At 37.7% G+C, this 15974-nt stretch overlaps 1 protein-coding gene across 6 annotated transcripts in view; it reads left to right on the forward strand.

The window, feature by feature from the left end:
• Positions 1-15974, forward strand: part of INPP4B (inositol polyphosphate-4-phosphatase type II B) — a 270565-nt gene that overhangs the window by 151181 nt on the left and 103410 nt on the right. For all 6 annotated transcript variants that reach the window (XM_042829798.1, XM_042829801.1, XM_042829802.1 and 3 more), the window contains 4 exons: positions 4268-4318; positions 7412-7491; positions 13426-13537; positions 15123-15195. In XM_042829798.1, the coding sequence (XP_042685732.1) occupies positions 4268-4318; positions 7412-7491; positions 13426-13537; positions 15123-15195 (316 nt within the window). The remainder of the gene's footprint in view (positions 1-4267; positions 4319-7411; positions 7492-13425; positions 13538-15122; positions 15196-15974) is intronic.

Here is a 15974-nt window from a genome sequence, read left to right on the forward strand (position 1 = left end):
AGCATGCCTTCAGTGCAGCCGTTTCTCTAGTTGGCTGTGTGGTAATTTCCAGACTAACGGTGTCAGCAACTGAAGCTGTGAGCAATGCTGAGTTTGGCTTTAGACCCAAGTCATGTGAAGTCCTGAATTTCACTGCAGTGGACCATTATTTAGATACAGCCTGCATCACTTCCACCATGGTATGGTGCAAGACAGTGTAGCTTCGATACAACTGACAGTTACACTGAGTCAATAAGCCTTGGTGGTCTTAGCCAGTTCTTTGTAGCGTGTCCCAAAGCAATCAGATGCACAGAATTTACTGTCCCTTGGCACAGTCCGCCCCTTCCACTTGAACGCTGCAGAAATTGCATGTCTATTGAAATACACTCACTTAGGGAAGAGTTCCTAAGTAATTTGTTATTTCTGAATTGTGGTTTTCAATTTTCTTTTGAAGGTACATAAGCATTTTGAAGGATCATAAGCAATAAGTAAGTAAAGATTTGTTAAAAATTTAAATCAAATATCTAATTTCTGCTTGCTCCTAATACATCCAGTTTTCTGCACTTAAATGAGGAGGCATCTCCTAATGCTTGTTCTGTGCCATGTTGACAAATGAAGTGCACCTACACCTCTTTAGAAAGAGTGCGAGGTGCAGCCTACACAGAGAAGCCAGCAGGAAGATACTCAGTTGCAGAGAAGCTGCGTAGGAAAGCAGTTTAGGATGACTCTTAGAGACTAAGATCATTGCATTTTCTATTATCTTCAAATTCCTTCTTCTAAAGTGTGCCTGGAGGCAGTACCTAGTCTCACTGCTGCACAAACAAATGCTTCTGACTCCGCACCCTGCAAGGTAATGTAATCTCCCACTACCTGTGAAAAGTACCAAAATGTATACAAGTATACCAGCCTTTCTGCTTGACCCTTTCAGGTAAAAAGCAGCTGATACTGTCATTTCATATACAGCACGTGGTGGAGACATGCAGATATTTAAGGAGAGTGTGTTTTATGCCACTGCAAAAGAACTGATTAAGGTTGATATAATTTCTCTATCTTCTACTTCTGTTTTAATTTTAACGCTTGTTAGTCTCTCTGCCTAGTATCTTTTCCATTGGGACTGTAGATCCTTGCAATATTAGATGCTTGCCTATTCAGGAAAATATTTTCCTCTTTATTTTACGTGGACTCTTAAAGTCATGTAATAATGCTTGGAGAATTCGCATTACATCCCCCATAAAAGCTGACAAGATATCGATGGAAGTGTTCTACTTTGCTCACTTATGTTGATTGAACTATTCAGCAAATTGCTGGTCTATTTGTTGAAAGTGAATGTTTCTCATCTGTAGCTTTTTTTAGAAGTAAGTTTTCTGTAAACAAGCAAGTGTGATGCCCCATGCAAGGTATGACTGTACAATACACTCATTTGAACAAATGGAATGTAAAACGTGCTCACCCTTTGGAAAAAATGCTGATTTTTGTTATCAGCGCTACTGCTGCATTTGTGATGAGCTGGCTTCTGAGTGCCCGAATTGGACAACTACTTCCCTCTGTCACTGCAGTGCACATAACAAAAGCAAATTCTGGAAAGACCAATGTGATTTTGCCTTGGCTGGTGTTCTTGTAATGTTCGATGTTCAAGCATGTTGGAATGGCATGTATCTTATGCAAGCCCATTGATATTGTAGAACCTAGTGCCACTTTAAGCATTTTCATCCCTTCTAGCACACGTATGTGCAGCTACCACTTGTGTAAGAAGAGTTATAAAGCAACGTGGTCGCTCTCTAATGGCTGGTGGTGCAGCATAGCTGGCAGGTGGGTGGGAACAGTGTCCTTGTGAGCTTTCTGTGGAGTTGTGGTGGTTGTGTTAGCAGAGGTCAGTGTTTGCCTTTGATGCCAAGAGGGCTGTGAGGGGGAAGAGAAGTGCAAATGCTCACTATCCCTGAGCAGCTCCAGATGATATAAAGGTGAGATGTCTGCATAGGTTGTGCTCTTGCACTGCTGCTGGAGTTGCACCAAGGGGATGAAATTGAAGGCCTTCCTGGCACACTCTAGTTCTATAAAGTTCAAGTCAAATTTTTGGCGACTTTGTTCAGTAGAGATCACCAATGTTTAGTCACACCTGGAGAAAATCTGGTTGTTGTGAGGCGCTGGGTGGGTTACAGGACAGGGCAACTTAACAGCCAGCAACAGTAAGTGCAGGGAGTTCTCTGAAAGCTGTAGGGGATTTGAGGTTGAGTAACTGAGAAAAGAATGTAGCATTATTTCTTGGCGGAACTTAGGTGCCTTTTGAACTTGGCCTTCAGTCACTAACCGAAACACCAGGACTTCAATTAGGCGCACACAAAAGTTTTAGAAATAATAATTATTCCATCTTTTGAACTCTTGATGGCATGCCTGGATGTGGCTTAGTGCTGTGATTGACTGGAAGAAACATTCCTTAGCAAAGGCAGCTTTATATGATGAAAAAAAAAAAACAGGTTATTAAAGCTGAATTTAACATCTATACCTAGAGAAGTTTGATGCTTGGATGTCTGATCTGTGCACTAAAAGTACGGGTTAGATACTCGTTCTGTATACGATACTGAAAATATGGAAACATATAATGTTAATTAGAAATTGTCACCACTCTGTGCCCCAGTGTTTTTCCTGGTGTTGCATACTGTACTACGCACAACTGTTTTAATATTCCAAGAAGTACTAGCATGAATACTCATTGTAAATGGTTTATATTTGGCCTAGGTTATAAGCTGTATTTCTTAAATACTTTTTTGACCTCTTCATACGTATGTTCTCTCACAAGGTAAGATGGGAGCGTGTGTTATTCTAGGAAAGTTAAATCTTCCACTGCTTCTGAATAATCTCGCTGTTCAAAGGTTTGCATTTTGCTTAGGAAAATCTGGAGCACATAAGGAGAAGACAGAATTTACGGTAAAATAACGAGTGTCTGGGATTGAAGTCTACCTTTATATTACTATCTTGTAGTTCTACAATACCGCTGGGTACATTAGGGAACACTAGTTTATGACAAGCTTTAAAAAAACTGCGACAAAACAGCTTGTTTGATCAGCTTGTTTGATCAGGTGATAGAGGAAGAGAATATTTGCTTGTGAAAATTCTTCTCTTTTTTCTGCTTGTCCTTGCATTTTGTGTATTGAGTTTAGAGATAAGGGATTATTTTCTGTCTGTTTATAAGCTATCTGCCTTTTGTATTTCTAATGATGTGTACCTGGGCCTCCACATGATGTGGAGACACCTCGTCATGTACTTAGAAAGTTGTAGTATTTTGAGCAATTAAATATGTTTGGGGACCTATACTAATAGATAATATGAAAGGGACCAAATTATAGCTCCCATATATGACTTCTCTTTTTAATGAATATTTTAAAACATGCCCTCAAGATAAACCGAACAAAAAAAAAATTGCAGAAAAAAAGTAAGTAAAAATAACCACCACACATACTTAAATCACAAATCCAGTTTCCCTTCAGCAGAGATATCTTTGATATCTTCAAGTGGCTTAGTCAAATACCAGGATCACGGAATATAGTATTCATGTACATCTGGCTGTCAGACTATTGGTTGGAAGGCGATCTTCTGTAGGTCATTCCGAAAGTAATACCTCTTATTTCCAAGGAAACGACAACTATGAAGAGCACAATAGGACTGACAGAGAGAACTCTCAGCTACAAAATGCCATTTTTCAATGTGATCATTACCATTAGTTCTGCATTTTGACCAGTGGTGTGCCAGGGTCTGCAAGTCATTCATCCTTTAAAAAATAATAATAATAATAATAATCTAAACCAGCTGAAGGAATGCACTGTTTCCCAAATGCTATGATGGTGTTGTTGTTAAGTGAACATTGTCCACACAGCCCAACTTTCAATGCATTAGTGTTTTGTTTATTGTCTCCATAAATGTTCGGCAAGAAATAATGTCAGTGGTTGCAGTGTTTTCCATGTGAAAGTATTCACAGAGACACCTTTGCTTTATATGCTCTTCCTTGTCAGATGCTGTTCTGTCAGGCTGCCCCTCTGCTGCTATCTGTTGCGTGGCAACAAAATGCAAGAGAAGGTTCAGCCTTTACTGCTGTACTACCTCTTACTCTGTGGGCTGACATAATGAAATAGGACATTACTTTCAGAGCAGTTCTTATACACACATACATCCCTTAAAAATCTCCTCTAACATATATGTAAAACATTGAAAAAAAAATAGAATACGTGAGTACTTCTCATTTTCGGAAAGTAACAAAAAAATAAGTTTGACTTTTTTTTCTTCCTCCTCTCAGGTCCACACCGCTGTCCTACCTGATCACAAGGAGCCAAGAACAGATGTTGGAGTAAGCAATTTTTGTATATTAATGGATTTTTCACCTCATCAAAAGACGCAGACGTAAAGGAGAAATGGCATTTTGTTTAAACTGCTAAACAGGAGCTGGCAAGCTTGGTTTTTTAGAAAAAGTTGATTTAAGTGAATAATGAATCAAGGGAGGGGCAACGTACTTGGTGATTGATGTCATCCCATTCACTAATTGTTTCCAGTTGAAATTATCCTGAGGCAAGCACAGCTACCTAGACTTCTTGCTACTTGCCATATAAGCCATCTGGATGGAAAGCACAGAATTGCATTATCTGAATGAGCCTTGCCAGTCTCTTACTCATTTTCACATACAGAGTATAAACAGTGCGGAATATAAATAGTCCTGCCAGTCTGGTCTGTTTTTGGCAAAGGTATTGGGATTTCTTTTTAGTTTTTGAGAAAGCTACAGTCTCCCAGATAATATGCAGGTTATTGGGGGTAGGAAACATTAGTCCTGCTAGAGCTGAATAAAAGACCAAACAGGATGTGGGGTTTTTACGTTTTGAGTCTTAGGTGCTGAGTTTCCTGCATTATCAGGGCTTCCTTAGCAGAGTTTCCAGCACTTCAGATAGTGTTCAGTAAGCCTGTGACTTGGCAGCGCTTACAGGCTTAGTGAAATAATCGACGTGTTTCATCTTCTTAGGTAACTATTACAGAGACTTTTCTCTTTGGCTAGGTGGGATAATTCATCAAACTAGTCAAGACTCATATTTTCAGATATATAACCATAAGTATTCCACTAGCAAAATTATGTTGGAATATTGCTCTGTAATTAGAATTACAGCAGCTGTTTTGTTTAAAGTCTAATTTTCAAGTGCAAAGTTCAATTGGTTTGTAGACTGCTCGTTTAGGCCTCCAGGGTACACAATTTGTCTCCAAATCAGTTCAAAAAAATTTATGTCCAGCATCATTTGAAATTATACTCCTTAAACTCTGCATTTTGGTCATGGAATTATTCACAAGTGTAGTTAATTTTGCTAATAATTCCTAATTGCTTTGCTGGATAAAGGAAGCTTTGTTATAAATAAGCATAAGAATAAGAGACAAGCAAATAAATGGATTCATTGTTTTTTAACCCCATAAAATTATTCCACTTCAATTTTGTGAGTCTGGAGAGCTAGTTGAAGCGCTCAGAGATGGTTAGTGGATATAGTGCCCAAAGCTCCTAGATTATGTGAAAGGATTGTGTGGTCACCTCTTAACCTTGATCGTATGAGGATTCCTACTATGGATTCTGCAATGGATTTGTAGTCTGTTGTACCGGAAAAAGAAGTACCAAACTTGTATCAGTTTTCTTTGTGCCACCACAGTTTAACAGAAAAAATGCTGTCATGACTGATCTAAAGGAAGATGGAAATGTCTGTGTGTCTACTCTAGCAAGACTGTGCATCACACCTGGATGTATTGCTAACAAGTGTATGTTTCACTTGGCAGTGAAAACTAACCATGATCTTGTGTAACTGTCATTTTTCATGATAAATTTTGTATATGCTTTTATTTTGGCTTCTTGCCTGTCCAGTATTTCCCAAATCCACTGTTTTCCCAGCCTTCCTTAGACTCTTAGCTTCCGTCGTTTTTCCTCTTCTAGTTAAGTGCCAACCAAAACAAAGGAAATGTATTACTACCTATTTTAAGCCTGTATTTGTGATAGGAATAAGCCGTAACAGTTGATCTAGCTTATCAAGTTAAGTCTGGTGTTGTGGCTTACGTGAATTGGGGATTGGGATTTAAACAATATGCGTGGAAATGTATCGTAGTATAGATAAAATAATGCCTGTATTATTATATAATATCTATATTGAGGTCTATACAAGAAATGTATAAATGTGTATTTATTGCGATATGTAAATATTCAATATTTAGCTGAGCTTTCTTGAAAGAAAACAGACTGTAAGGTTCTTTTTGTTTATTTTTGTTGCTGTTTTTTAACCAGAGGAAGATGTTTACTCAGTAGTAACAAATCCTCATTTTCCCCGGGTTTGCAGTTGGGCTCTGCATCTTGTGTGTTGATTTTACATAAGAGCAACTTGATTATTCTAAAATTTGAAGATCCAAGACTCTGTATAGTTTTCAGTGGTATTTTATTTTGATTTCAACTGTGGAGTGGAATCAAGGTAGAATAATAAACACAAACGTGATTCTTTTAATAGAATTTGCAAAAATACAAAATAAAATAGTTAAAAGTTATTTATGACAAGCAGTATTCAGTTGTATATTGAAAATAAATGCATAGAAGCTGATAATAGACAGTTCTCTCTACCTTTGTTCCTAGGTCAAGGCCAACACTGGTTGATTTGACTAAATCAGATTGTAGTATTAGGTAGTGGAGTATGAGCAGAGGGTAAAAAGTAATGAAAAGCCAAGGAAGATAAGTTCCTCATTAGTTTTTCTTGGACCCATTTCTCCAGCATATTCAGGTCTCTGTGAATGGCTTCCCTTCCCTCCAGTGTATTGACTGCACTGCTCAGCTTGATGTCATCTGCAAACTTGCTGAGGGTGCACTCAATTGCATCGTGTATGTCATTGATGAAGATGTTGAGAAGCAGACCCAAGGCCCTGAGGGATACTGCTTGTGACAGGCGTCCAGGCATCCACCCTGACGTGGAACCATTGATCACAACCGTTTGGTTGCTACCAGCCAACCAGTTCTTAATCCATCAAACAGTCCGTTCTTTAAATCCGTACCTCTCCAATTTAGAGGGAAGGAAGGAAACAAGTATTTACAAACACTGCTATAAACTGGAGAAGTACAACATTTCTATTAAAGAACATTTACTGAACTCACTTCTTAGCAAATACATAGCAAAGTAACTTCATAGTAAATACGTACATGTCAGAGTGGTTCTCAAGAAAGGGAGAAGTTCCTGCCCGTTAAGCCAGTATTTAACAACTTTGTGGTAATCATGTTATGGCTACGTAACAATTTTCTGCCATATAATGTGTTAAATTAGTATGCAGGAATGTTTCTAGGTACCAAGGAAAGATTTGAAGACCAAAAAAGTAACAATTAAAATTTCAAAAATTTCAACAATAGAGAACTTTTTTTTTTTTTTCATTCTGCTTCATTTTGTAGCGAAGCTTCCTGGGCTGTACGACTTTTACAGTAGGAGACTTGGTGAAGTCAAAGGAACAACAGTTGACCCTTACCCTCAGGTAAGTGTTTTCATCTGTTGTAAACCAGATCAAGTAAATAATCCATGGCATTTGATATTCCTGATTGACTGTTTGAAACTCCGTATTCCTATGCTTATGTTAGATATCAGCCTCAAGTACTTATTTTTCTACCATATACTAACACAAAAAGAAATACCAGTTATTTAATTTTATTGGAAACAGTAATTTTTTGGTGTAAGCGTATGGAAGAATTTCAGGGAAGTAGAGGATTCTGTTTCACAGTTTCCATTAGAAAGGAGTACAATATTCTCAGGTTTCGTATGTGTGTCTTAAAGAATAGGCATTGTACAATTTGCTGTTTTAATTACTAGCCATATTTAAAGATGGTGGAGATAATGAGTTAAGTCTTCTCTCAAGTGTGAATTAAGTGCAACATCCTAACCTCATCATTACATGCAGCCAAATGTCAGTGGGGCTTGATGTACAACACTGTTCAGTGGCATAACACTTAACAGCAGGAGAGTCATGACCGATGTTTGAAAACTAGGGTTGTGCTGAATAGATATTTACTGAAGCTCAGTACTGACGAATACAGTTTTCACCTTTAGTGCTGGCTTATGGTTATAGAATATACTAAGATAGGAACGAAAGCTATTTTAAGATAAGGGAAACATTTTAGCTTGTGATGTTTCAGTATGAATTCATTGGATTCAGACACGGTATTGGAGCCAGCCTTGAGTTCACTGTTGAAAGTGCAGTGTTCAGTGGCGTTGTCATAGTTCCATCATGTCAAAGTGTCCTCATTTTGGAAAGGAAACTTTTTGACTTTTTCTATTATTGTACCAGCCTTCTTTTGTAGCATTAATTGTTCGATATATATTTAACTTGTAGGGAGAGGTTAAAGTGCCTTGATGTCACTTCCACCCAAATACAGAAAATGCCACGTATACCAAGAGGGTAACTTGAAATTTTTTTCTGACAAAACGGGGTTGGATAAAATGTGAACTGATGGAAATGTTTACTTCAATAAATACCAATATAATTTTTGTAAAAATTAATTCTTAGAGGATTTCAAATTTTCAAGGTCAGTTTTGCAGTAGTTTAAGTACGTCACCTTTGTTTCTTTGACTTCCTTATCAAGCAATCACTATAAAATAATACATACATGTATGAACTTTTCCCCATTAGAATTCAGAATCTCCGTACAGCCAGTTTTAGCAAGACTCCATCCTGAAATGATTTCGTGGCTGCTTCATGTCATTGTCATCCACCCCAGGAAGTAGATAAATGAGTAAGGTGAATCTCACAAAGATTTGAGGGGAAACTTTATGCTGAAATACTAGAAACAGGGAATGGATTGAACATTGCAGGACTTAATTTATTTATATGGCAATTCTACAAAACATTGTTTATCAGTGAACTTGTTTAAAATCCATGTTGATTGAGATAGACTTGACTGTGGCTCCACAGAATAAACAGAAGGCAACAACATTTTTATACAAGTACAGTAGTTTTGTGCTCACATGTCTCAGAATGTATTGGAGAAAATAGATTTTATGGCAGTTGGTACGTTAGCCTGTACTAACTGCATTTGTTATATATTATGCACTACAGAATGGGGCTTGACTGGAAAACATGCCATTTGCTTTCCAGGCAGTCAGTAGCTTTGTCATTTATAATTAACACTATTATGCAAACACAGTCTGTTTTCTTTTTCTTTCTGTTCTTGAGCCTTTTTTGGGGAACAAGGGTATAGCCATGGGAACCAATTAGCAGGCCTGAATTTGCATATTCACTATGCATTTAGGAGACTTAATGAGAAGTGCATTGGAGGTGAATAACTACTGTTTTCAGTCCCTCTAGCTCACCTGCTTCTTCATTGCTAACTTGTCTCGTCCTTCCTTTCTGGATGCTTGTGTCAGCCTTTTATCACTAGAGATGTTGAAGTGGATGTTTCTGTTGTTAGGGAAGTTCTAGGTAGCTCTTTCTCTCCTCTTAGGTGGAACTGATATTAGCCTGGTGGTCCTCAAGGACTTGGGGTGCTAAGCAAACCCGTCTATATAATAAATTTTCCAATAACATGAAGCAGTTGTAGTTTTAAGCCTGAGGTGACTTCAAGGCAACTTGAAAAGTATCTGGATTTGACTTGGTAAACTAAACAATGATCTTGTATGTAGCACTACTGGAACTACTGCTTTAAGTTTGAAACCTGCTGCTTCGCTTGAAACTACGCCCCTAGGGTTTATGAGATGATGGGACTTGAATTGCTCCAGCATAGGTGGGTGCACACTGACATGGGACTATGGCTGCAGCAGATGGAGTGAGCACTGCAGAAAGAAGGCAGGTTGGACTGAGTGGGAAGGGATAGACTGAAGCATTGCCAGCTTTGCTGTTGAAGCCCACATCCTCTGCTTCCAAATCTGGTTTAGAAGTTGCTCTTCAAACACTGTCTCCTTTATTGGTAATATTTCAAATGCAGATGCCCTGTAGGCAAATATGGGGCAATTGGTGCTCTTTGTCTTTAAATGGCTGCTTTAAATGAAATAACTCATCAGAAATTTTCCAGTTCCACAAGACAACGGGCATAACAGCCAAATGCGGGCTTCTCACACCGACAATTGTTTTACTTATTCTTATTGTTCTATTCCACCTCCATACTGCGTGTGTGTCAGGAAAATCCCTATGCAGGTTTGTCAAGGTGCATTCCGTGTTATACTGAACTCCTGGGGTTCTGTAGTGCATCTTGTCTCATGGCTGTAAGCAATTTGGCACAGGGGCAGTCTTCACTGCAGTGCGTCACTGCAAGCTGCACTTTCAATTTTATTAAACAACAGCAAATAAGCTTTTTTAACCTCATGTATTTTGAAGCTCATTAATTATTTTCCTAATGATCTGCTTAACAGTGTGTGTGTGACATTGTTTGCTGCCTGTCTGAGCAAATGACCTGAAATATATACATGTAATTAATGTGCAGTACTGTTCGTTTTAGTACAAAGTAAAATAACACAGATCTCCATCTTATTTCAGTGATCAGCATGCTTTTTTTTCCCCTACTGTGTAAATCCTGTGTAATTCTCACTTTTAATTATCTTTTAAGCATTATTAATCTCAATACATTGCTTGAAAGTTTTAAATCCATGACATGTCTGTTGTTTGAAGACGGTCATGCACCAGTGGTATTTCAAATGCAGTGTCTTACACAGATTATGGTAGTTTCTCCCTGGACATGCATAGAGTTCTTTCAGTGCAATTACAACTTAATAATACCACTGTTTTATTCCTTTGCACTGTCTTAGAGGTATTATGTTTCACATTTTAATATTACATATGTTTAAGAACAGATCAGGAGTGATTTTGAGAAGACCACCATTGAAAAATTTGGTAGAAAATAAAATTACGTCAACTGTATTTTTACATTTACAGAGAAAGCTCAAAAACTTAACTGTTGTCACCTGTGAGCAATTAGGAGGAATATTCAGCCCTCTTAGGCAATTCAGACAAGGACTTTTATCAGTTCATTTGCAAACTGAGCTTCTTTTTATTCAACTTCCAATTATACTCTTAGTTTGTCTTTAATCTTGCATCGGACCTGTTTTTATCTAGGTCAGTGTCAGACTTGCAGGTCTCTTTGACCTTGGAAATCATGTTTCCTAAAAAAAATGGAAGGGCAGGATTTTTCTTCTGATAGTCAAGTGAATGACCAGGATTACAGTCGAGTGCTGGTGCATATTGAAGTCAGCCTGCTAATGATTTTGTCCCTTTCACACTTTGATCAGGGCACGCTAAGTTGTTGAAAAATTGTCAGTCTTGTAGCAATGCACTGGCTCCGATTTATGAAGATGTATATGATGTGCTAACATCTTCTATATTCCCCATTTCCTTGGAAAAGTTGCAGTCCCTTTGTTGAAGTAACTTAGTTCATATGCTGGTTGTTATCTAGGAAGAAGAAACCAAGTCCAACTGCTGTGTTGTAATAACTGAGGGGAATGTTCTAATTTCAGAAGGAACTAAAGCTGTTTTTCATACACTTAGAAATTATGTACTTTTGCTCGTAAACACCCTTTGGACATAGAACCTTTCTACCTCATTATTTTTCTTTTGTATACTTCGTTAATTAACATAGCCTTCTTTGGTTGCAAGGCTGTTTAGGAGTGGTTCATTTAAATTGTTTCTTTTTTTATTGTCAGTAATGAATTTGTCTTAGAGCAAGTGAAGAAATGACATTGAAAATGAGGTGAATTGTGTATTTTGAAAGGGTTTTATATAAAAACATTTGATTTGTGTAGCTGCAAGTTGAGTGTGTGTTACTGAAACACACACATTAAAGGTATAATTACTTGTAACAAAAGATGTTTATATTGGAAGCTCAAAGTAGCTGTATTTATGAATGTACATATGTAAAATATACATAAAATCTTTTGATTTAGCATGATAAATAAGTATTCATGCGTGAAACGCTTGATATGGCTTCTTAACTTGAATCGCTCCAAAAACTCAGTTTCCTCTGACCTAATTAAGACTCCATACAACATGCAAAATTTCAAGATGGTGTAAAAATGTGATAGTCAGGGTTCTGCAGCCTGTAGTTCAGCAAATAACCTGAGAAAGTCCAAGCTCCACACGTGGCAGGAAGGTTGAGCCAACATGGGCTTGGCCTGCATGGGTGCAGGGCCTACACGCGCTGGCGCTGTGCCTCTCAGGAGCTCTTGTGACTCCCAGTGTAGTGGGCTTTATCTTGCCTGTTTGCTCAGAGTTGTGATGCACCACCGTACTAGTGGTGTACGACAGAGCCGGTGCTTGGCTATGGGCTCGGTCCTGGTAGGTAAAACTTTGAGTAGTGGTTGGTATTTTTACTGATCCTTATATGATATGATGTGGCAGTGTTTTTTTTAAGATCTATAAGCAAGTCCATGCTAAACTTGAATTTGTTGTTTTGCAGTGAGGGTTTCCCCAGGAATGTAGAGGTTTTTATTGGAAATACTTGTCTAATATTTTTTTCTGTGTATTTCTTTCGTGCTGCTCTGCAACTTTGCATCTTTATTTCTCAGTTGATATATATGGTATTGGCCCAAATCCACTTGTTTTTGTTCTTCCCCTCTGTGCTTTTCAATTTTGCTGAACTTACTATCATCATTGCTAATTTCTGCTTGCCATGTGTTGTATTGGTTTTTTCATTACTGTCAAATGGTCTGTTACATTTATTTCCTTCCTTCCAAAAAAATCCAGCCATTCAGAATAAGCCAGAGGAGGCAGACGAGGCAGCCTTGGTGTTTGAATAAAGTTTTGCTGTCAGTGAAAGCCAAAAAGCATTCAATTACTTTAGTTTAAAGTCTTATTTCTGCTGAAAGGTAGCATACAGTATTCTTTGTTTTGACGTGCAATTGGAATTACCTTTTATTTTTTTCCCAAAAGTATTTGTAGAAATAATGAAATAGGAATTCACCTGCAGTTGTTATCTTCTCCCATTTAGTTAAAGAAATGGAACTCATTCTGTGTAATTACCCTGTAGAGATACTACAAAAAGAAAAGTGAGATTTAGATTTGTTTCACTCTTGAGATTTAGCGACAAATTTATTAACCTACTGAACGTATTCTTTGCAGATGGTTAGGAAACAAAGCATCGCACTGTGTAGTGAGACTGCAGGTAATAAGTGAGCTATTGGCACAACAGGTAATGGCCCTTTTCCTCTATAATCCTCAGAATACCATCTAGAATGAGAACTTGACAACATGCATGGATTCTTCCACCATTTATAGCAGCTTCCAGTTCTCACTTTTATGATGAAAACATTCTGTTTTAGAAGCGACATAGAGAAAACATAATAAGCCTTATTGTTAATGTTACCTTTATGGATGTAAATACACATGTCTGCAGCTATACAGAAAAGGGAACTAAATGTTTACTGAAAGTATTTTTATTGATGGAATGAGATGCTGCATATGACCTAGTGTCATGGGATTTTTTTTTTCCAGAACTTCCGATGGTGGAAAGACAGTTGGTACCATTGAAGTCAATCTTGTGAAGATGGGAGAACTAGAAGATGGGGAACCAGGCCATATCACAACAGATTCACAGGATCAAAAGGTAACAATTCAGTTGATTGCACAAAATTAAACAGAATTATTAGTTGCACCAGATACTTAAATTGCTCATACCACATTGTATTAAGTAGTTATTAAAAAAATTATGGGGTAAAGTACTGTTCACATTTAATCTCTCAAAAATAAAAATAAATGTTACAAAAACACGCACAATCATGTTCTGTTATTGATTGCCTAGTCCCTCTCCTTTTTTAGAAATAGAGTTGATTTTTATTTCAGCTGATCATCTTTGATCATTCTTGATCAACATCTGTCCGTAGAGACACCATAAACTATTTTTTTTTCCCTTGGCAGTTCCTCTGTTTTCTGCCATTGAAGTCCTGTTCATGTGGATTTTTAAGTGCAGCCAGTATCCACAATACTGAAAACCTGCCAAGAATGGCAAACAGGCAAGCGAAAGAACAGGTGAATCCCGTTAAAAAGGGACAGATTCAGCTGCGTTTCATTGTAGCATACAATGGTGGGGAAAAATCTATGGGTGTAGTGGGTGGCAATGGTGGTACTTAAATGTTAGAATAGGGAAGTGTTGTGCAGAGGGTTTGTGTAGGGATTTTTAATTGAGGCAAATGTGGGAGGCAAGAGGAAGAGCAGAAGGGGGTCAGAAAGGGTAAAAATGCTCTCCAGTAGGCAAGTCTTACAGCCGGAAGTGGTGGCGATGCCAACTGGAGATGAAACAGTGGACAAGGAAGGAATAGGAGAACCAAAGGAGGGACGGAAAGGATGGATGACGAGAGGTTTGGGCTAGGACAAGATTCAGAAATAACGACTCCAAATGATGAAATGATGAAAACTGATCATTTTCAGTTAATAAAAAAGGAGTTTACTTAGAGTCTCTGATAGTTCAATTCGACCTGAGATGTCAAGTGGTACGGAGTACCTCATGTCTTGCTGTTTGGTTGAAGATCTGAGATCTGTAGCAGAAAATCTTTAGAAGAGCCGTGTTAACTAGTTGAGTTTACTGTCATCTTTGGAAAGCTTTTTTCTGACTGAAGGAGGAACATGAAAAATATTAATGCTAGCACATTTAAAAGAGGATTTATGCCAGTGGACTTTGACCAGTTGATTTTTCCATTGACTTTTGATACTTTTATACTTTTATAACCTTATCAAAGGAAACGTTTTCTAATTCACTTGTATAACAGATTACTTCAATCACAAACCACAACCACGTTTTAAAGATTTGTGGCTTCTACTTCTGCCTTGTTTAAAAACTCATTGAGTGCTTTCTGATGCCATGTATGGGAAAGCTACTGAAAGAAATCCCTCAGAAACCACATCGTTTGTCAAAAGTTATTTTAACCTGTGCCTTTGCATTGGTAGGAAATCTTTGTTTTGTTATGGAATAGCTGACCGTATGTTGTCATCTTCATTGTAGTACTTCTGAGTGTTTTGCTGTATATTGGAACATACAGAGAAGGAAATCTGAATGGTAATTAATGGTAGGGTTGGGAAGTTATCAATGTTCTTTTTGATCTGCTACTTATGAGCCGCTTTTATAAACGCTTATAAACTCCTTGTCATGCCACAATGTGCAAATATAAGCTATTGTTTTCTTGTTTCTTTTGTAGTGTGCGTTGGTTCGTGAGTGTACAGCACCTGAAGGCATAAGTGGCAAAGACAACTTGCCTTCGTTAAATGCAGGTGAGTATTTTAATTTGCGTGTAAGAGGTGATTATTGGAACATCTGGTCTTGAAGAAATCACTAAAATTTGGAGCAGATCTCTTTAAGGACTCTTCATAACATGTAGAGATTTATTAATATTTCATGTATTTTTGACTGTGTCATTTTTCTAACAAATGTGAAGAAATCTTTCAGACGTGTAATGCGTTATGAAATACTGTTGAAATCTCCCATTCCAAATCTTTTACAATTCAGTGGTATTTCAAGACTGTCATTGACTTCAGTGGGCATGGAATTAACCTCGTAAGTTTTTTTCATGTCATTGCATGACACCCTGTTAAAATAATTATGTCCTATTTGCAATTGAATATCCAGGAGAATTAATCTTTCTCCTAGTCGATGGCATGGCAATTTCAGTTCAATCTGGAAGCTGTACATCCTAAAACTGAAGTAGCGATGGGTGAGGTATTCTCAGTTCTACTTCTGCTCTGCCCTTGTCAGTACTTCACTGAACTAGAATTCTGATTCAATATACTGAGAAATATAACATGCTGATATGTTGCACCATAAAAGTTTTACTAGCCCAAGTTTATGAATCTCTACTGCTCTACAGTAACAATGTCAGAAATAAGATGTGTTATCTGAAACCACAGCACTGCCAACTATTCTGTGCATTAGCTGCAGGCAGTTGAAGAGAAATGTTACTGAAGTTATAACGTTTTTAAAACCTTTATAAAAACTTTGTCTTATTACTTTACTGATAGGACAGCAGACATGGTAGTGCAGCTTTGCAGTCGGA

The sequence above is a fragment of the Centrocercus urophasianus genome, unplaced genomic scaffold (assembly GCF_019232065.1).
Source record: "Centrocercus urophasianus isolate 14NV4802_14NV808 unplaced genomic scaffold, USGS_Curo_1.0 seq_32, whole genome shotgun sequence".
Classification (NCBI taxonomy): Eukaryota; Metazoa; Chordata; class Aves; order Galliformes; family Phasianidae; genus Centrocercus; species Centrocercus urophasianus.